Genomic DNA, 20,021 nt, shown 5'->3' on the forward strand with positions numbered 1-20,021 from the left:
TGGGGCCATAGAAGGATTCGGTGCTAGCCTCACCAGACAGTCCCCTGTAATTCTGAGACTTAAATGTGCCTAAATAAATATGATCACCTCGATTCCCTCCTGTGTTCTGTGTCCCCCACCCTGCTCAGGGAAGACATGGCCTGGGGCAGATCCCTCCCCAAGACACTTGCTGTTTCTCCCAGGGGGGCAGCTAAGATTGGCTACCCGGTCCCAGGTACTGAGTGTGGGCAGCGGGGTGTGTGTGTGTGTGTGGGGGGGGCAGACTCCTGGATCTGGAGGGAACTGGAGGCCTGGACTCCTGGGTCCCAGGGGAGGAGGGTGGGTGGTCCCCATGAGATCCATGACTGCTGCCAAGGTCTGTAGTTGGGAAGCATTTATTATTGCTAAGTGGCCATGACAGAGCAGGGAGGGGGGAGGTGACACTGAGGCTGCTACAATCAGTCCCCTAGAGGCAGTGATTAAGGGCTCATTACCAGCTGGGTGGGTGAGTGGGTGGGAGCCTGGAAGGGCAGCAGAGAGAGGACTGAGTTAGGGTGTGTGGAAGGGATGAGGGCAGTCTAGACGGAGGAAGCATGGACACTCCCAAGGGGGAAGTTGATGCAGGACACTCCCAGGAATGATTGTGAAAAGAGCTGGTGCCAGGGAGAAAGGGAGACACTGGAGCCGGGAGCACAGCAGGGAGGGGCAGCCTAGCTGGCTGGTCACAGTCATGGCTTCTCCAGCTGGACGTCTCCGATGTGGAGGCTGCCCACGTCCTGGTAGGTGCCCTGGAGGCCCCGGGAGATGTCCTCGTACATGGAGCAGTCATCAAGGTTCAGGCCCTGGGGTGGGTGCAAACGTGGTGGTGGGCCTCAGGGTCCTGATACCTAGGGCCCTGCCCCCAGCCTAGCCCATGAGGACCCCCCCGGACATACTTGCTCCTAATCTGTCCCCACCTTCCACTCACCTCATAAAGATTTTCATCTTCATAGTCATCTCTGGGGTCCACCCCGAACTTCACATTCTGCCACCGTTTCTGGGGGGGAGGAAGGAGGGGTATGTTTTCAGACCCTCCTAGATGTCAGGAGGTGCTTTACCAAAACTAAGGGATGTTGCTGAAAGCCACATATTGGGTAAATAGCAAGTCTCTCTGGGTCCAAGCCGCTTTTGGCTGTCTCTACTGCCTAGTTGTTCTCCATGAATAATAACATCAATAGTAAATTGCTATAGTTGCCCTGTGGCCTAAAGGGACTGCAGGTCAGAGACTGGGAGGACCCCAGCCCCCATCTGCCCTGGCCTTGGCTACATCTGGAGGGCACAGCATTCCTGGGTCAGGGGAGAGTAAAGTACCTTTGAGGGGGAGGTATAGAGTGAGAACATCCCTAGAGATGGGCAATGAGGACAGCCTTGAGGGGAGACTGAGCAAGGACACCGCCCCCAGCACCGTGTAAATCCCTGTCATTGTGTTAATTTGTTCACACTCCCCCACCCCCATGGCCCCTGTGGGGTGGGTGCTATCATTCTCCCAAGTGTTGGGTGGGGACCCTTCGACTCGGGGGCCTGGTCCCAAGTGGCTCACCCTGAACAGCAGCAGTGTCCCTGGCACCACAGCGCAGAACAGCAGGATGATCCCCTCAGCTGTGATGATGTTGTTCTTGGTGCCCTCCGCCATGTCCAGGAAGGGTCTGGGGGTAGGCTCTGTGAGGACGGGGCGCTGCTCAGAGCCCTGGCGGCTGGCCCCGCCCCCAGCAAGGCCCCGCCCCCAGCAAGGCCCCACTGAAAGCCCCCACGTGCAGATGAGAAAGGGTTACGTGTGGGAGCGGGAAGTAAGGATGCCGTGATGCAGGCTCTGGCTCTGCCCCCGCTTCCCAGACAGGAGGCCAGCAGTCCCCAGCTGCCGCCGTGGGACCGCACTCACCACGCACACGGAGGTAGGTGCCACAGGAGCGCATTTCCGTTTCGTTTTCCTGAACATGGCACCTGTATAGGCCTCTGTGGCTCTTGTTCACCGATGGGATGGTCAGCTCACCCATATTGACCTCGCCCAAGTTGTAGTGCTGAGGGGGCCACGTGAAGTTCCCTTCAAGGATCCGCCACCACGTGACATTAGGTCTGCTTTGGGGGAGGCTGCTCTTGTGCACGCAGGGGAGGCGGGCCTCCTCCCCCACGAACACTGTCACTGACGGCGGGCCCGAGTCCACCCACAGGGTCTGGCCCCCTGGCCCTGCAAAGAGGCCGATAAGTCAGGGACTGCGGATGGGGACACAGGCTCCGGCCAGCCCTGCAGCTGCAGCATTCCTGGGTGTGTGGGGGACAGAGGACACACAGTGTTGGGACAGGTAGGGGAGGGGTACCTAGAGGAGGAGAGAGACACACCCCTGCCAAGAGAGAGGACACAGCTTGGGGGGGTGGGTTGAGGATATCCTGGGGGAGGAGAGTAAGACACCTGGGGTGGTGACACACTCCTGCTCCCCCCATGCCGTCTCTTGCATTTGGATACTTGGTTTCCTGGTGTCAGAGTGCTCCTGCCCAGGCAGCAACTTGCAGAATCAGTTTGGATATCACCTCTTCCTGAAGGTCCCCCTGGTCTACTTTCCCAGCTCCGCCCAGCCCTGCACCTGACACTTTATCTTATGTAATTTTCACAAACCCCAGGGAAGAAGGTTCTCTCATTATGCCATTTAAATTTTTAAATTTTTATTTTTTTATCCTCACCGGAGGAGATTTTTGCATTTATCTCCAGATAGAGTGGAAGAAAGAGAGGGAGGAAGAGAGAGAGAGAGAAACATTGATGTGAGAGAGACACATCGAGTGGTCGCCACCCACAGGACCCCAACCAAGGCCGGGGACAAACTGCAACCGAGATACGTGCCCTTCGCAGGAACCGAACCCAGGACTCTCTGGTCTGCGGACCCACGATCTAACTGCTGAGCCAAACCGGTCAGGGCTGATTATGCCATTTTTCAGGTGGGACAAGCAGAAGCCTGGGGCAGCAGGAGTGGCAGGGAATTCAAACCCCAGGCCCCCTGGGCTTCCTCCTGCCAGCTTGGATCTGCCTTGTCCAGTGTCTCTGAGCCTACCCTCATTCTCTGTGACCTGCACCTGTCAACCTGGGGGTCAGGGGTTGAGTTTAGTCCTTGGGCTGGGGATTAGGGGAGTGTCTCAGAGGGGGTTAGTGAGAGGAAGCTGAGTGGCCCAGCCTGGCTGCTTGGGAAGCCCCAACTTTCAGCGCCCCAGGCCAGTCCACATGGCCGCTCTGCCCCTTCTGGAGCGGGGAGGAGGAGGCAAGGAAGAGACAAGGAGGAAGAAGTGGGGAAAGAGGCAGCAACCTCAGAGTCACAGGCTCCGTGCCTGGCTCCAGTGTAACCTTGTGTGATCAGCTGCCTCTCTGAACTCCTGAGTCAGACAGGCAGGTCGAGGCCCTGCCAGCTGGCATTGCTGAGGGTGGGGAGGGTGGTGTCATGAGGTACCCCTTCCCCAGCACTGAGAAGGGGCCCCCTGTGTAGGGGTGTGACTGGGATTCAAGGCAGAGAGAGGGAAAGCATTTTCTTCCCTCCGAAGCGGAGTGTTCCGGGAGGTCCCCTCTGCCCTGCTCAAGGGCAGCCTTAGTTCCTCATTTTGACCTGTGAGGCAGGGTGGAGAAGGCACTTCTGACCCCTGCTTCCCTCCATGGGGCGGTGGATGCCCCTTCAACATTGCTGAGCCCTCTCCAGCCTCCCCTAGGCCTATTTGGGACAGTCAAGCAGACAGATGCAGTTTCCACAGAGGCTTTTCCCAGCCCCCCTCCTTCTGACTCCTCTCTGCCTCCCTTCCTGTAGCCCTACTCTCTGCCTGTGCCCTCTTCAGCCTCCCCAGCCCCCACTCCTCTCCCGAGTACCCGCGTGTCAGCCACGTACCCAGGCCAGCAGCAGAGATCATGAGGAGGAAGAGTGTGCCAGGTGGGGCTCGCAGGACTCTGGGACCCCCAGGCATGTTCTCCCAGTGGGTTGGTTCGTCTGGGTTGTGGCAGTCTTGGGGTACCAGATCCCACCTCCGCTGGCAGGTCCCAGACTCCACCCCACTTCCTGCCCAGCCCCCACGGAGATCGGCTCCACTGGCCCCACTGCTGGGCCCTTCAGCTGGCTGTCAGGCCAGGAGCAGCTCCTGCTTCAGACGTGAGCAGAGAGGAACTACTCCCTGCACCTGTGGTGGCCACAATTCCCCTGAGAGGAGGTGCTTGGGTGGGGGACAAGGCCAGTTCAAGGCCTGGCTCTTCATTGGGTGCCTGCTGTGAGCAAACAACCAGGACAGTGATTCTGAGCTTTCTTAGTCTGTTCTTACCGGTCTTAGGAAAACCTGTGTCTTGTCTGAACCTCTTTGTCCTCACTTTGTGGGGTTGGAAATGAGGGGTTAAAGGTGTTGCTCGTGCACACCACTGAACGCAGCGCCCGCCACGTGGGCATAGTAGGTGCTCAGTAAATGTTGGTTACTATTAATGCTCACGAGGAATAAACGAGGCAGGCCAGCTGGTTCTGTGACTAAGTGGTGGCTTCCCTTTCCAAGCCTTGGCATTTATTTTTATTTTTTTGTTATTCCTCATCCAAGGATATTTTTTCCATTTATTTTTAGAGAGAGTGGAAAGAAGGGAGGGGGAGAAAGAGAGAGACAGAGACAGAAACAGAGAGAAACATCAGTGTGAGAGACACATCAATTGGTTGCCTCCCACACGACCCTGACTGGGGCTAGGGCTGGGGATTGAACCCACAACCCAGGTACATGCCTTTGACTGGGAATTGAACCCAAGACCCTTCAGTGTGCAGGCTGATACTCCATTCATTGAGCCACACCGGCCAGGGCAAGCCTTGGCATTTTAAATCTAAGAGATGAGGATAAGAATATCTCCCTGGTGCTGTGACCTGAGATGATATCCCGGTACCCAAGGAGTTAATAGCCACTATGGGCTCTTTCTTGGCCTTTTTTCATTTTAGCCTCCCACAAGTAGGCAAGCTCCCCTTTCCCCTTTTACAGAAGAGGAAACTGAGGCCTGAGAGGGACTCTGTCACTGTCACTTGTCTGGTATTATATAGTCTGGTGGTGGAGCAGGGATTCTAAGTCACTATATGTGCCCAGGTTCCTCTGAACATCATTTTTATTTATTATTTATTTATTTATTATCCCTCACCTGAGGATATTTTTCCATTTATCATCAGATAGAGTGGGAGGGAGGGGGAGAAAGAGAGACAGAGAGACACATCGATGTGATAGAGCCACGTCGATAGAGCCACGGTTGCCTCCCGCACGACCCGACCAGGACCCAGGATGAACTGCAACCGAGGTACGTGCCCTTGACCAGAATCCAACCTGAGACTCTTCAGTCCATGGGCCGATGCTCTAACTGCTGAGCCAAACTGGCCAGGGCTCCTTTGAACATCATTGTAGTTCAAAGGGGAGGGCAGTGAGGTCTGAGGGGTTACACTTGAGGGACCATCACTGACACACACACACATGCACACACACACACGGAGACACATAGTAAAACATTGCAGGGAGATTTTTGGCAGCAAAAACTGGGATACAAATGAAAAGCCCATGCACAAGCGAATGGATGCATACATTTTGGTACAGTGAATAGAGTAGTACAGCCCTGGCCGGTTTGGCTCAGCGGTTAGAGCGTCAGCCTGCGGTCCAGAGAGACCCGGGTTCGGTTCCCGCTAAGGGCATGTACTTCGGTTGCAGTTTGTCCCCGGCCCTGGTTGGGTCGTGTGGGTGGCGACCACTCGATGTGTCCCTTTCACGTCGATGTTTCTCTCTCTCTCTCCCTCCCACTCTATCTGAACAAAATATAAAAAAAAAATGTCCTCGGGTGAGGATAAAAAAAAAAATAGAGTAGTACACAGCAGGAGAAAAGGCAGACGCTCACATGCCAACAGGGCTGCATCTGAGAAAAAAACATGAAAATGAGAAGACACAGTAGCATGATACAGTTGACTTGTTTTCGAAAGGCAAAACATTGCTGTGTGCTGCTAGGGACGTGTGCACCTGCGGTGAAAGTGCAGCCCTGTGCAGGGGAGTGACACCCATTCCGGGGAGGGGTTACTTTTGCGGGAAGCCAGGAGGTTGTGACTGGGAAGGGTACACAGAGGGCTTTGTCCGTCTCTGTTTTATGCCTTGTTTTATTTTATTTCTTAAGTTGGGTGGTGGGCTCATGAGTGTGTTTCACTATCATGTATAGTGTTTGTTTGCTTGAAGTATTTTATAATTTAAAAAAAGGAACTGTTGCCCTGGCCGATTTGGCTCAGTGGTGTCAGTGCATGGACCAAAGAGTCGCAGGTTCGATTCTGGTCAAGGGCACATACCTCGGTTGCAGTATGGTTCCTGGCCCTGGTCGGGGCTGTGCGGGAGGCAGCCAGTTGATGTGCCTCTCTCACATCGATCTTTCTCTCTCTCTTCCTCTCTATAAATGGAAAAATATCCCCGGGTGAAGATTAAAAATAAATATCAAGTCACCATTCCATGCTCGCTTCACCAGCACACATACTAAAATTGGAACAATACAGAGATTAGCATGGGCCCTGTGCAAGGATGGAATGAAAATTTGTGGTGTTCCATATTTTTTAAAAAAAGTCACCATTCCTGGGTTTGAATCTTAGCTCTGTCGACTGACTGGTCCTCTGAGCCTCAGTTTCTTCTCCTGTAATCTGGTCACACCCTCCCCTCTCCCTGTGAGGCTGTGAGAATATTAGTGTGCTTAGCAGTTTCTAGGGTGAGTTCCTCTTCTCTGGCCTGGAGGCCTTCTCCTTGTTCCTCTATGCATCCAGGTGTTCTGTTGGGACCCTGATGTATATAGCAGGTCATCAACCCCTCTGTGTTTCAGTTCCTCCTTATGACCCCCTCCTAAAGTAGCCTGGAACCACAGGCTGCAGCCGAGCCGGTTTCAAAGCCCTCGACTGCCCCCCAGCGGCAGAGAGGCGCGGCCGCGGGATTGCAGGCCCTCTTAGGCCTGTCTGGGCGACTCCACCCCCCCACTCACCTAGCACCGGGGTGTCTGGTGTTATGCATGGGAACCAGATGTTTGGCATTTCATTCTCATGACAAATCTGGGAAATGTCTTCAATCTCAGTCGGCAGAGAGGGCGCTGGGGCCAGAACGAGGAGTAACTTTGGACCTCATTTTCCCATATCCTTCACTTTCGAGGGGGCAGTGCACCCTAGTAGATAGAGCCTGAGTCTGGATCCAGATGCTGGCCTAGCTATGGGACATCTGACAAATCACCCAACTTGTGACTTACTTTCCCCTTCTCTACACTGCAGGTGCTTTTTGGCACCTACCTTGCAGGGTTGCAGAGTAAGATACATTATTTATAAAGCGCCTTGCACGTGGCAGGCTGGAAGTGTTTCTTCAGTAGATTCCAGTACAGACACCTGAGCTGGGAGGGATGACAGCTTCATTCCTCAACGGGTAGATTCTGGTTTGATATTCTTTGGACATCTTGGTCTTAAATTGGGAACACCAATTGGCTGTCTGCCGGTGTGCTGAGCCCAGGCACCATCTATCTACACCGGGTACCTCCAGAATCCCTCAGTAGGCAGCGCCACACGAGGAAGGCTTAGAGCAGGAATAAGTCCTTGGGGTTGCACAGAATTAGGGGCAGAGTTGGAATTCGAACCAAAGTTGTTTGGGAACCAGAGTCCAGGCTTGGCACTAGAAGGCAAGGCGTGTGATCTGAGTAACCTGGATTGGGGGAACCTCAGGGGCCTCCCGCATGCCAGCTCAGCATTAGCTCTCCCCAGTCGAGGGTGGGTCTGGTCACATGGGGGCAGTAAGGAGCCCTTGTCCCTATGGCTTGGCACATGCCCACTGGGCATCCACTGGTTCTGCCAAAAGTGCCAGGGGCCCAATCACAGGCAGAGATCTTGCCCCTTTGGCACCGAGGACCTTGCACCAAGCGAAGGGACCCCGTACTTGGCCTCTGCAGGCACTTTGGCATTACTGCCCCCGCCCCCCCCAGGGTGTGGCAGTCAGGTCCCAACCTGCTTGTGCCTCTTTAGCACCCATCACAGTCCCGGGCCAGGCACACCTAGCTCCATTTCACAGCAGCACCCAAAGCCACAATGCAGAAGTGAAGGCTCAGGCAAGACCATCCTGCCCACGTAGGCCAGGGAAAGGAGGTGCGTACCAGACACCTGAGCTGGAGTGGGCTCAAGGGGCCACAGGGAGTCAGGGCTCTGTCCCAAGAAAACGTGGGCCCCAACGCCCCTCCTGTTGTGTTCCAGCAGGGGCCACTGCTTGAACAGCCTCTTTCAGCTTCTCCTTTTCTGCGAATTGCAGTCACAGCAACCCAGGGACCCCGGCTCCTTCTTCCTATGTCCCCAAATGGAAGAGGAGCAGACAATCAAGAGACCCAGACCAGGATTACGAATGAGGCAATTTATTAACCCAGCATTTGTTCTAATGCTTCTTGTTGGCAGCTGCCACCTATGGGAAAGATGGAAGAGTGAGTGAGTTAAGATCAGCCATGGGGTCCGTGTTCCGGCACTTTGTAATAGCTACCCACCGCCCAGACGACACCAGGCACCCTGATTTGTAGTCTCACATGTATTCATCTTGTCTAATTCTCACAATCCCAGGTATTCCCTCCATTTTAACAGAAGTGTCAACTGGGACTCAGGGAAGAGTGGGATTCCAATACTGCCGATGCCCCGTCATACACACTGGTGTCTGTGCCAGGCCCTGCTCTGGAAAAGTTCACCTTCTTTCAGGCCACTGGACTCTCAGAGGGCGACACTTTCCATTCCTTTCTGACACCTGACTAAGTGACTAAACACTCCAAGGCTCCTAGGAGGCCCGGGTCAATGACACAGAAAGGAAACCAGCAATGGGTTCATGCCAGGCCCTGGTGGGCTCCCACTGCTTGCAGCTCACTGAACCCTAACCACCACTCTGAGGCAGGCGGGAGCAAATCGCTCCAGCGACAGGGAGACGGGCTCCAGCTGCACCGCCTGACCCAAGGGTGTCCAACCAGTCAGTCATTGGGATGGAGACCTGAGTTCTGAGCCAGCCCGCCTCCCCTCGACCCGATGCTCAGCCAGCATGAAGAGTAAGGACGAAACACTGAAGCCAGAATCTGTGCAAGGCCAATGCCCTGCAGGAAAAGCAGCCCAGCTGCACCACGGCCCGGGTTCCCATAACCCCAGCTCTGGCAAGAAGTCAGTCTGCTGCCTGCTCCCAGGGAAGGAAATTCTGATCCGACAAAGCTCAGGCAGTGACAGAAGGACCCAGCCCTAGCATGCACCCAGGCCTCACCTGTCCTGCGATTCTGTCCAGATCTCTCTGTCCCTGAGGTGTCAGTTTGCGGCCCCTGGAGGACAGAAGGGTCATGTAGCCACAGGCGAGTGCAGATTCTCAAACCCCCTCCCGGATGTGAGTCAGGCTTCCCCAAAAGGCAGCTGGCCACAGGACCACATGCTGCCAGCCAAGTCCCACCGAGAGCTCCAGTGGGCTGCATTCTAACGAGGTTGGGGCGGGAGTGGGAGCCCCACTGGGAGCTGACAGGGTGTCGTTTGTGCAAGCATTAGATCAAAAGCTCCGAAAAATCAATTGGGCAAAGTTAACGAGCAGGCTAATGAAAGCGGACAGTCGCTAAATTACCTTCCTTGAGCCCAGGGTAGTCAGCTAGAGAGGTCGGGGTGAGGCCCTTAGCTGTTTTCTTTTCTGCAGAATTTCCTGCCCACCTGAGGGTCAGGGGCAGATAGTGCAGGGGCAGACCTGGCACCTCTCTGTGAGGGGAGAGGGGGACGGCCCTCGCTAACTTCATTATAAGTGACTTGGCCCCAAGGTTCCTCCATCACCCCCCTTTCCCTTCCTTGCTTACCCATCCTGGTCCTTTTCCACCATTTTCAGCCCCTCCAGGGCTTGGAGGACCCGGCGGGCCACACTCTTGGAGCCTCTGCTAAAGTGGCTGGGCATGACACCATTTCTCTGCCGTCCTCCATAGATCTTGGTCATGGAGCCAACCCCAGCGCCACCACGGAGGTACAGGTGCCGTGCTGTGGAAGCTGGGTGGGGTGCGAGGGAGGCTCAGGACCCTTCTCAGGCAGTGAAGACTCCTCTCCACAGCTGAGGCAAGGGCCTCGCCACATACACATTTCTGTGAGTGGCAGCAAATTCCCACTATTTTTTTTTTTTCATTCTCACCCGAGGACATTTTTCCATTTTTTGTACAGATAGAGTGGCAGGGAGAGAGAGAATGAGAGAGAGAGAGGGAAACATCAATGTGAAAGGGACACATCAAGTGGCTGCCACCCACACGACCAACCAGGGCCGGGGACAAACTGCAACCAAGGTACATGCTTAGCGGGAACCGAACCCGGGTCTCTCTGGACCGCAGGTGGAATGCTCTAACCGCTGAGCCAAACCGGCCAGGGCGCAAATTCCCACTATTTTACAGCCTGGAAAACCGAGTACACACACTAAGACCCCGGATCTGACCCCCCTCTCCTACCACGACCAAGCCATACTGCACCCTGGGCCCAGGCTGAGAGACAGGGACACCCAGGCGGTGGAGGGACTGCTGAAACCATATTGCTGAGGCTGGACCCAAAGGCCCATAGGCAGAGTTTATCATGTGTTTAAGCCACAACTGTCTGCCCCATATACCCAAGGGGCAGGAGAGTGAAAGGACCCATTGCCACTTGACTGCACTCTGGGCCCCAGTGATATTGGGGGGAAGGGCAGGACTGAGACCCCATGCAGATGTTCCTAACCTAGAATGTGCATCACCCCCTCTGTGGACATGGGGTTACTGTCCCTAGACTGGCTTGGGTAAGTCCCTGGTCCACCTGGCCAGCCTCCTTGCAAGTACTCACTTCGTGTGGCGCGCCCGTCTGCCAGGCCCCGTACACCCGCTTTTCATTCTCTCATGCGGTACTAAGATGACTCAGGAGCTGGCCTATTAGTGTGGCCCTGGCAAGTCACCTACCCTTATCCTAGAAGCAGGAGTAACTGTCCTTCAGAGGAGGGTTATTGTAATGATTCCCTGCAAATGTGTCAAGTACTGTTGTCCTTTACAGAAAAGGAAACAGGCCCTAGAGGGACAGCTCTCCCAGACTGTTTTGGTTTCCTACCCCAGGGGACCACTGAGTCACAGGAATTGGGGTTGAGGTGCACAAGTGCCCAGACTTCAGTCATCACATGGCCCTGCCTAGCTGGGAGCTAAAGAGCAGAGACTCCAGGCCACTCCATGATCCTGAGACTAGTGTTATAACTACTTATTGCTGAGAGCCAAGCGCTGGGCCATGCCTGTGACCCACCAGTGTTGTGAACAAGGGTGAGTGGGACTGACAGGTGAGGTGGGTTCCACGTCCCCTTCAGCTGCGGTTCCTAGAGCTTCTTCCATGCTACCTGTTTCCAGCCTTCCCTGCCCTGATCATCTCAAACAGCCATGGGCTTCTGGGGTCTCTGTGGTCTCACTGCCTCTGCTCACTTTAGTAACCACTCTCCTTGGTTCTTTCTTTTTTTTTTAAATCCTCACCCGAGGACATTTTTCCATTTTTTGTTCAGATAGAGTGGGAGGGAGGGAGAGGGAGAGAGAAACATCCATGTGAAAGGGACACACGAGAGGTTGCCACCCGCACGACCCAACCAGGGCCGGGGACAAACTGCAACCGAGGTATGTGCCCTTAGCGGGAACCAAACCCGGGTCTCTCTGGACCGCAGGCCGCTGCTCTAATCGCCAAGCCAAACCGCCCAGGGCTCCTTGGTCCTTTCTACCCCAACCTTTCCCTCACCCAGCCCCTCTTCCAGGCACCAAGCCGCCCACCCTCTGTGAGGATGAAGAGACTCACTTGGTATGTCACTGCACACAATCTTTTTACCAGCAGGGACATCCCTGGAAAACACCCTTTAAGGCCAGTGCAAATGCCCAACACCCACCAATGTCCCACCTGTGCTTGTCCCTGGACGTGCCCCCTGGCTCTGGGTGGAGACCTGCTTTCCCACTCAGGCCGGGGAGAGGACAGCCTCAGAGAGAGGGGAAGATGAACATTCCCGAGACACTCAGAAGAGGCTGCACAGCAGAAACGAGATGCCCAAACTTGGTCTTGCGGTGTCAGGACTGGCTCTGGCCAGTCCGACTGGGCTTCCTATGGAAAGGGTGGCCTAACACTGCTCCTCATCAGCCGTGAGTCTGCCCACCTTTCAGGTTTGTGTGGCGGTAATGAAGGGGACGGCTTACTTCAATCCTGAGTAGTGACTGGCAGAGAATAAGCCCCTGTAAAGCCTATTAGTTTCTTCAAGAGGGTGGGTTGGGTTTAAATGTCCTTAATACTATGTAAAATCATCTGGAGTGCTGTCGGATGTTACAAGCCCCACCCCCACATCAGTTTGTGACAATTATCTTCCTGACCTACTAAGGAGGAAGATTAAGCTCACAAATTGAAAGTTTTAGTAGTTGAAATACTGACCTCTTTTTCACTCTCCTCTCTTCAGCCCTTGAGACCCAGTCCCCGGCACCCTCCCCCTTAAGTAGAGTTGTAACCACACCAAGCCAGGCCACCCCAGCTGGTGTTTATGAGGACCAGTGAGCAGGGGTCACAAATGGCTTTTCCTTTGGTCCCTTCAATGGCCACCCGCTCCTCGGGAAACCTTGTTGAGGAGTCATTCCCCACCTTGAGCTGTGAAGGAGGGACCGTGTAGGGTCTCCTACCTTCTGTGAGTCCAGTCAAGGTAGGGTAGCTGCATGTCTTGCTAGGCCACTAGATAGGACATGCTGCAATGAGAGTCATGGTAACACTGTGCTGAGCACGTGGCTGACCAAGCAATGTTTTGCCAAGTATCTTCACAGGTTAGCACCTCAATTGTTGGTTTTAAGTTCAGATTTGTGGTCCCATCCTGACCTACTGAGTCAAAGTGAGGTAAGGAAGCCTTCAGATGCATTTTGCCCTTGACCCTTCTCTGCTACATTTCTAAGGGATAAAATCAGTTCCCTGACCTTGACTCACCCCTTGACTTGCTCCTGCAATGTCTCCCAAGCCTTGTTCCTTCCACTAACACAGCATGAACCCTGTGCAGGGTTATGAAGACTAGTCTCTATCCTATTATAAAATGCACTCAGGCGTCCGAACTTAGCAGCTGCTCACCACCAGAACCTAAAGATACACACTGGACTGTCACCGCACCCCCCGCCAAAGTAGGCCATTTTGAGAATTGAGAGAACCAGAGGCTTATCCAGGGCCACACTGCACCAACCCCTTCACAAGTGGTCTTCCCTTGACACTGTTCTTCCCTTCGCAACAGGTCTCCACTCTTCCAACACAGGTTCTTTCTAGCCCCACCTCATTCCTCACCCCGCCACTGCCTGGAGACTCCTTACTCCTACAGCTGTCCCTCTTCTGGACTGCCCTCAGAGGGGCCCCTTCACTCTACACTAGCTCCTACAAACCTCCAGAATTTATACCCCCATCACTGCCAATGCCCCAAAACTAAGGGGGCAAAACAGGCCAAGTCCCCATGATCCAGAAAGAGCAAAAAGCAAATACAGCATAGATCCTGCTGTGCTCTACCCACCCTGGGTCCCTTCTCCTGTCTGTGCCTGTTTCCTCTTTGGTAATGAGAATGTCCGATGACTCCAAATTGTACAGAGAATAAACTGACCACCAAACTAGGTGAGAGCACCCTAGATTCTAGAATAGAGGTCGGCAAACTTTTCTTGTAAAGGGTCAGACAGCAAATACCTTAGGTTTTTTAGGCCGTATTATCTGTCACAATTGCAACTGTGCTCTGCTGTGGATGTACAGATGGGTGTGGCTGCAACCCCAACAAAAATGCACACAACAGACCTTGGTCTGGAACCTAAGGAAAACCAGCAGGGTCGGCACAGGACACACCCCAGTATGAGATCCTGGGGAAGGGGCATGGAGGGCAAAAAGGGGCCATAGCAAATAAAAATTACACAGGGCCTCAACCCAATTTCCCGTTAAGCTCCCCCCACCTAAAAAATAAAGTATGAAAGACCGCCAGGGAAGAGATGGAGCCCCTCTACTCGGCAATGACAGGTGGGACAAACCTATAAAACAGAAAGCACCGGTCCTGTTTGGGAAGTTTTGATAGGTACAGATTAAAATGGGAAAAGCTCTGCCCTGGCCAGTTTGGCTCAGTGGTTGGAGCGTCAGCCTATGGACCAGAGAGTATGGGGTTCGGTTCCCACTAGGGGCACATACCAAAAAAAAAAAAAGGGAAAAGCTCTTAGATTCTTTCTCCCAACCTCAGATCCAAAGCTGCCCTGACCTACCGACTCTTGGGGCACTGGCAAAGAACATCCAGGACCAGGCAGCCTTGCTTCCCAAGATGGGTGATGGGATATGATTTTGTCCAGGTCCTTTCACTGTTGTGTGCCCAGAAAAGTCAAGACAGCGTCCCCTCACCGACCCTTCCCACTTCACAAAGTTGAACTTCTAGTCTTCAGGGGTCAGCCAGAGGCTGTGGCTAAGTCATATTGGCACCCGTGCCCAGTCTAGAGCACCCCAGGGACATCTGATGCACAAGTACATGACCAATCTGCAAAATACATGGTCTGAAGTGCTGAGCAACCGGTACCCAGGGCAACTCTTCTCCAGGTCATTCTGAAGTTTGGTCAATTTCAAAACTCTGCTTCCCACCAATTTCCCATCTGGAGACAAGCTTTGACCAGGACAGAGTCCCTATAGACGAAGGTTGTGGGCAACAGTACAGGGAAACTTGAAATGTTAAGAACAGGTGAGAGCTAGCACTGTGCAAGTCAGGGGTTCCAGCTGCAATCCTTCCAAGTTGTTATTACTGGAAGATTAATAAAAGAGGGGGCTGGTAAGTGGTCACAGGGGGACCATAAGATTTTCTTCTGAGTATTTGGGACTTGTCAAGATTTAGAGCAAGGAGTGACCTTACCAGATTCCCAACCATTTAGGAATAACTTGCCAGACACAGGGAGGAAGCTAGCATGATAATCTGAGCAGTAAAAAGAAAACAGCTGACTTTTTTCTATGATTACTCTGCAATAGGCAAGCATATTTTAAAAGTTTGCCTGTATTAAGCTCATTTGATCTGACAATAATCCGCATGGATACACCATTAGCTCCATTTTAGAAACAGAAAAACAGAAAGCACAGGCAGATGGAGGCCACCAATTAAGTGTAGAGAAGGATCTGAACCTGTGGAGTCTGGACTCCACGGATATAAAAAGGATAATGTCTGTCTCTAAAACAAACCACCTCTAAGCAAAATATAAACACTCATTTGTCCTTGGGTTTCCCTTGAGGATCAGAAGATGCCACAGATTCTCACACAAACCTCTTACAAATGAAGAAGCAAAGTCAGGGTAAATTCTTGACTGTCATGCAAAAGCACACAGTGACAGAGTCAAAAGGCTTCTGCACTCTTGCAGTGGGGGAGGAAGGCAAGGAAAAGCTCACAAAGGGGACAGAAGTATGGCCTGGGCCAGGGGTCACTCAGCTCCCCACTACCCAGCCAAAGGCCCCAGCTGCTCACCAGCTCGTGTGTAGAACCAATTCTCATCATAGGGAGCCAGCTCTTTATGCTTGGCCAGCTTGACAGTGTCCACCCATTCAGGGACTTTCAGCTTCCCGGACCTAGAACCAAGACAGTAAGAAAGGCACAATTCACCGATCTCCACAAAACCCCTCACCCCGTTCCCTCAACAGGACTAGGGGTTAACAGGAGGCGGATGTTGCCCAGAACATCGATAAAGAGGCTGAAACACAAACACTACCCAGGCCTCGTGCAGAAAGGGTGGACTCCGCACCGAGGTCCTCTCTAAGTCCCCGGCCAGAAGAGGGCACTGCGGGCCGGGGGCCAGGCAAGGACCACCGCCTGCACCGTCGGGAACCGGTCCCCACACTCACTTTTTGAGGAAGGCGGCCAGAGCTCTGACGAACTCCTGCTGGTTCACGTCTTTTACAGTGACTCCGGGCATCTGCGAGAAGGACCAAGGATGTGAGCACGACCTGAAGACAGGACCGCCGGCCGGGGAGCCCGAGCGCGACCGACACCGCCGCCCTCCCGACCACAACTCCGGGCCCTAACGGCCTGGCGCCTGTGGGTCCTAGAGTTCACCGGCGCCCACGGTCTGTGTGGGCCGCACGAACGCAGCCCGCCCGCGATGCTGGAGACGCTGTAGGACCCCCGTCCCTGCCTCTGGGCGTCGCGGCACTCCCGGCTGCCCACCAGGCCAAGGCTCGGTGCTCCGACCGCGCCGAGCCGGCATGTCCGGGCCTGCAGCTCGCACGTGGCTGCGACTTCAGGGGGCGGGGCGGTGCCGCGCGGACACCCCAGAGCTCCGAGGCATGCGCTTGGGGCCGGGCAGCCGGGTCTCGATGCTCAGCACCCAGCCCGAGTCAGAGCGCTAGTCTTACCGTGCGGCCTCCGCGCTGCCAGCCAGGGGAAAGGGAGCAACGGGGTTTCCCGGGCGCACAAGTCGGGCGTCGGGTCTCGCGAGAGTTCTGAGAGATCGCGAGAACGGGGTTAGACAAGGCAGCTCCGCCTATCTCAGGGCAAATGGGGCTTCGCTTACGCCGAGGTGGGCGGGTGCGTCTAGTGAGGGGGATGGGAAGGCAAAGGAAAAAGCTATGGGGACGTATATGGAGGCCTGTTTCTTCCGGGCCCCTCCTTTTCCCGGAGCGTAATCGAGGAGAGCGTTCCCGTCTAGAGCTGGGGGGAAACTGGTTTCGTTTGCATTGATCGAAACAGCAGCGGAGGACACTGATGGCGGAAGTTATGAAGTTCCGTGGGCTGGGAAAAGACTGAGCCACTTCCGGCGTCTCCAGAGTAACTACCGCCCACCCTCCTAAGTGGAAGTGGCTTTACTGGGCGGAAGTGGGGTAGTAAGGGCGGAACTGTGGTGGGAAACCCAGAGGAAGTGTTAAGAAATGTGTCCATTACCTTTTCTGTTTCGACCACTAGTTCTCGCGAGAGCAGGAGTCGGAAGCCCCTCCCTTCTTAGGGCGGAAATTACTCCACCGCAACCCAGGCTAACGGAATTGGAATAAGGCGCTGGGGGCAGAGGGGAGATAAGGGAAGGGACAACGAGGTGGAGGCGGAGCCTTCGGAGAAATTTGTTCAGCTCTGCCTCCTAGTGCCGGAATCTGTTCGTTCAACCCTTAGCCTTACATGACCGTTTATATTTATCTACCTTATGGACCTGTGCAGCCTTAGGCTGTCCATTTGCCTTGTCTTCAGTCTCTCCATTAAGAAAAAGAAGAAAAATATTTAAACGGAAATATCGAGATCCCGATTATTTGCCTCTTTTAAGTGACTGCTTCTGTACATGGTGCATCACATATGAGTTCTAGTGATAGTTTTTGTGTGTGCCTATTCTGTGCCAGCCATAGGTAAACATTATGTAGTATTATCACATGCACACTCTAGTTTAATCCTTATATGGTTCAAGAACAAGGACACACCTATAGTCTGATGGAAGTGTTAACTTGCTACAAAAATGGAAATATTTAAATGTGTGTAGCTATTTTCTTATGTTTGAGAGTTTAAAACAAGAGCAAAAAATTTTTTTCCACAGTGAGCTACTGTGTATGCAAAATACCTTAATTATTAAGCCAGTATTTTATACCAATATCTGTTATAATTAAAACCAACTGTCTTAGGTTAGGCTGCTGTAACAAAATACCACTGACAGGGTGGCTTGTAAACAGCAGAAATTTATTTTTCTGCAGGCTCAGAAGTACAAAATCACCAGCAGATTTCGTGTCTGGAGAGGGCCCATTTCCTGGATCATAGACTACCATCTTTTGTGTGTCCTCATGGTGCAAAGGGTGAAAGGAAGCTCTCTGGGCCTTTTTGATGAGAACACTAACTCTATTTATGAGGACTGCACCCTCATGATCTAATCACATCCCAAAGGCACCACCTCCAAATACCATTACATTGGGCATTAGGTTTTAACATATTAATTTTGGGGGGAGGAGGGCACAAACATTCAGTTTATAACACCAACCATGCTTCTAGCATGATACAATCATGTATTTACTTTTTTGTTAATCTTCGCCTGAGGATATATTTTTTTCCATTGATTTTCTTAGATAGAATGGGAAGGAGGGAGTGGGGCGGGAGGTGAGGGGAGAGAGAGAGAGAAACATAGATGTGAGAGAGAGACATCAATTGGTTGTCTCCCACAAACCCCAACTGGGGGCCAGGGATCAAATTTGAAACTCTCTGGTCCTCAGGTTGACGCTCTAACTGCTGAGCCAAACCGGCCAGGGCATAATATCATGTATTTAAATTAGGGGCTTTACATTCATGTAGAATGTTGTCAAAACCTATTTTGCATTGTTCTTAAAACTTGAGAATAGTTTTAGTATTTCATATTCCCCCCACCTGTGAATCAGCTTATGTGTGTTGAATTTATATTTGTATCCATATGTAACTGTAAATGTACCCATACACTTGGGGTTTTTTTTTTTTTTTTCTTTTCTTATATTTGGTTATTTATATTCAATTTTTATACATTTCTGATGTACATTTCTAATATCAATGCTGAATCATTTAAGCTTAATTCCCTTTAGTCAATTCACCAAATATTTCTTTAAAAAGAAAAAAGAGCCCTGGCCTGTTTGGCTCAGCGGTTGGAGCATCGGCCTGCTGTACAGAGACCAGGGTTCGGTTCCTGCTAAGGGCACGTACCTCGGTTGCAGTTTGTCCCCGGCCCTGGTTGGTCGTGCGGGTGGCAGCCACTTGATGTGTCCCTTCACATCGATGTTTCTCTCTCTCTCTCTTCCTCTCTCTCCCTCCCGCTCTATCTGAACAAAAAATGGAAAAAATGTCCTCAGGTGAGGATTAAAAAAAAGAAAAGAGCTCTTCAGAGGAACTGTGTAGTGCCTCATCAAACAAAGGGAGAGACAAGGTTAACATAGGATTTGCAGAAGGATGGAGCTTAGGTAAAATTTATATTGAGCAGTGTTCTGATAGACCCAAGGCAAAGCATGTTTTATGCAATTGAGTCAACATCGTGCCTAGGCTGAGAAGCAAATACAGGGTCCTGTTTCCTTGGGAATTACAGGGTTAAGATAAATGTGCAATATTATCTCTAGAAACCCTCCTCTGAAACTCTGCACCTGGGCTGGAATCATGACTGCTTCTCTGTGTCAGTGACTTAGACTTTCCAGGAAAGAGTGAGATGTCTCATTCTCACTATTGTTGGTGATTTCAAAGAGCAAACATTCTGACAGTCTTTGATTTTAGATAGCATGGTTCCTCAGCACTGTGTCCTTGGTGTTAATTTGTGTAGGAGTTCATTTTTACAGGTTGATAATCTCAACAACTCTGTGAGGTAGTTACAGACCAGGCAACTGGGGCTTAGAGAGTCAAGTCACTTGGCCAAGGACAAGGTTAAAGCGTGAGCTGGGATTTGAAACTACAACTGATGAATGCTCTAGTCCCTTCAGTCCCATCAACAGAGACTTTAAAAATGGTCTGAGATAGCCTGGCTGATGTGGCTCAGTGGATGGAGCATCATCCTGTGCATCAGGTTACCAGTTCGATTCTCAGTCAGGGCACATGCCTGGGTTATGGGAATCCAGATGCTTTAATCGCTGAGCCACACTGGCCAGGGAAATTCTTTACTTTTGTAAAGTGATTTTGAGAGAGAGGAAGGGAAAGGGAGAGAGAGAGAGGGAGGGAGGGAGGGAGGGGGAGAGAGAGAAAGAGAGAGAGAGAAACATAGATCAGCTGCCTCCTGCACACCCCTTATTGGAGATTGAGCCCGTAACCTGGACATGTGTGCTGACCAGGAATTGAACCAGCAACCTTTTAGTATACAGGACGATGCCCAATCAACTGAGCCACATTGGCCAGGGCCTGTCTGCCTTTCTGAAGGGTGGGCATGGGAGTGGGGATCTCCAAGGCTTAATATCTTTGGAATAGCTAAATAGGTCTTCATATATTTGGAATGGTTCAAGGGGAGGACTTGACAGCAGAGGACTAAGAAACAAATGCAGGTACGATCTTAATACTACTTCATGATATATTGAATAGAAAAATAAAATACTTTTTGAAAAACCCTT

At 52.4% G+C, this 20,021-nt stretch overlaps 2 protein-coding genes and 1 non-coding gene across 4 annotated transcripts; 1 reads left to right on the top strand and 2 right to left on the bottom strand.

Annotated features, from left to right (window-relative positions):
- Positions 1–360: 360 nt before the first annotated feature.
- Positions 361–4,153, bottom strand: CD79A (CD79a molecule). 2 transcript variants are annotated; one of them, XM_036275182.1, is made up of 5 exons: positions 3,876–4,153; positions 2,009–2,203; positions 1,559–1,677; positions 947–1,015; positions 361–821 (listed from the first exon to the last, which is right to left on the bottom strand). In XM_036275182.1, the coding sequence occupies exons 1-5, from the start codon at positions 3,949–3,951 to the stop codon at positions 708–710; spliced, it is 573 nt and encodes a 190-aa protein (XP_036131075.1). In that variant the 5' UTR covers positions 3,952–4,153; the 3' UTR covers positions 361–707. The 2 variants fall into 2 exon arrangements, with proteins under 2 accessions (XP_036131075.1, XP_036131074.1); XM_036275181.1 differs by having other exon boundaries at positions 1,898–2,203; positions 3,876–4,150.
- A 2,318-nt stretch (positions 4,154–6,471) lies between these two features.
- On the top strand, positions 6,472–6,573 carry LOC118639640. The gene has a single exon (XR_004961220.1). It is a non-coding gene; the product is annotated as a U6 spliceosomal RNA (small nuclear RNA).
- Positions 6,574–8,365: 1,792 nt separating this feature from the next.
- RPS19 (ribosomal protein S19) lies at positions 8,366–16,424 on the bottom strand. The gene is made up of 6 exons (XM_036274987.1): positions 16,362–16,424; positions 15,852–15,922; positions 15,478–15,578; positions 9,830–10,013; positions 9,262–9,316; positions 8,366–8,433 (listed from the first exon to the last, which is right to left on the bottom strand). Exons 2-6 carry the CDS (start codon positions 15,920–15,922, stop codon positions 8,407–8,409), a joined length of 438 nt encoding a protein of 145 aa, XP_036130880.1. The 5' UTR covers positions 16,362–16,424; the 3' UTR covers positions 8,366–8,406.
- Positions 16,425–20,021: the final 3,597 nt, after the last annotated feature.

Source organism: Molossus molossus, unplaced genomic scaffold (assembly GCF_014108415.1).
Source record: "Molossus molossus isolate mMolMol1 unplaced genomic scaffold, mMolMol1.p scaffold_m16_p_21, whole genome shotgun sequence".
In the NCBI taxonomy this organism is placed as follows: Eukaryota; Metazoa; Chordata; class Mammalia; order Chiroptera; family Molossidae; genus Molossus; species Molossus molossus.

Excerpts from the sequence above, each read along its gene's own strand:
- CD79A (XM_036275181.1), bottom strand. The coding sequence starts at position 3,951 with ATGCCTGGGGGTCCCAGAGTCCTGCGAGCCCCACCTGGCACACTCTTC. Across the intron at positions 2,204-3,875 it reads GATCTCTGCTGCTGGCCTGG|GGCCAGGGGGCCAGACCCTG; the intron begins GTACGTGGCTGA and ends GCCTCTTTGCAG. Across the intron at positions 822-946 it reads AAGATGAAAATCTTTATGAG|GGCCTGAACCTTGATGACTG; the intron begins GTGAGTGGAAGG and ends CACCCACCCCAG.
- RPS19 (XM_036274987.1), bottom strand. The coding sequence starts at position 15,922 with ATGCCCGGAGTCACTGTAAAAGACGTGAACCAGCAGGAGTTCGTCAGA. Across the intron at positions 15,579-15,851 it reads CTGGCCGCCTTCCTCAAAAA|GTCCGGGAAGCTGAAAGTCC; the intron begins GTGAGTGTGGGG and ends TCTTGGTTCTAG. Across the intron at positions 9,317-9,829 it reads GTGGAAAAGGACCAGGATGG|GGGCCGCAAACTGACACCTC; the intron begins GTAAGCAAGGAA and ends TCTGTCCTCCAG.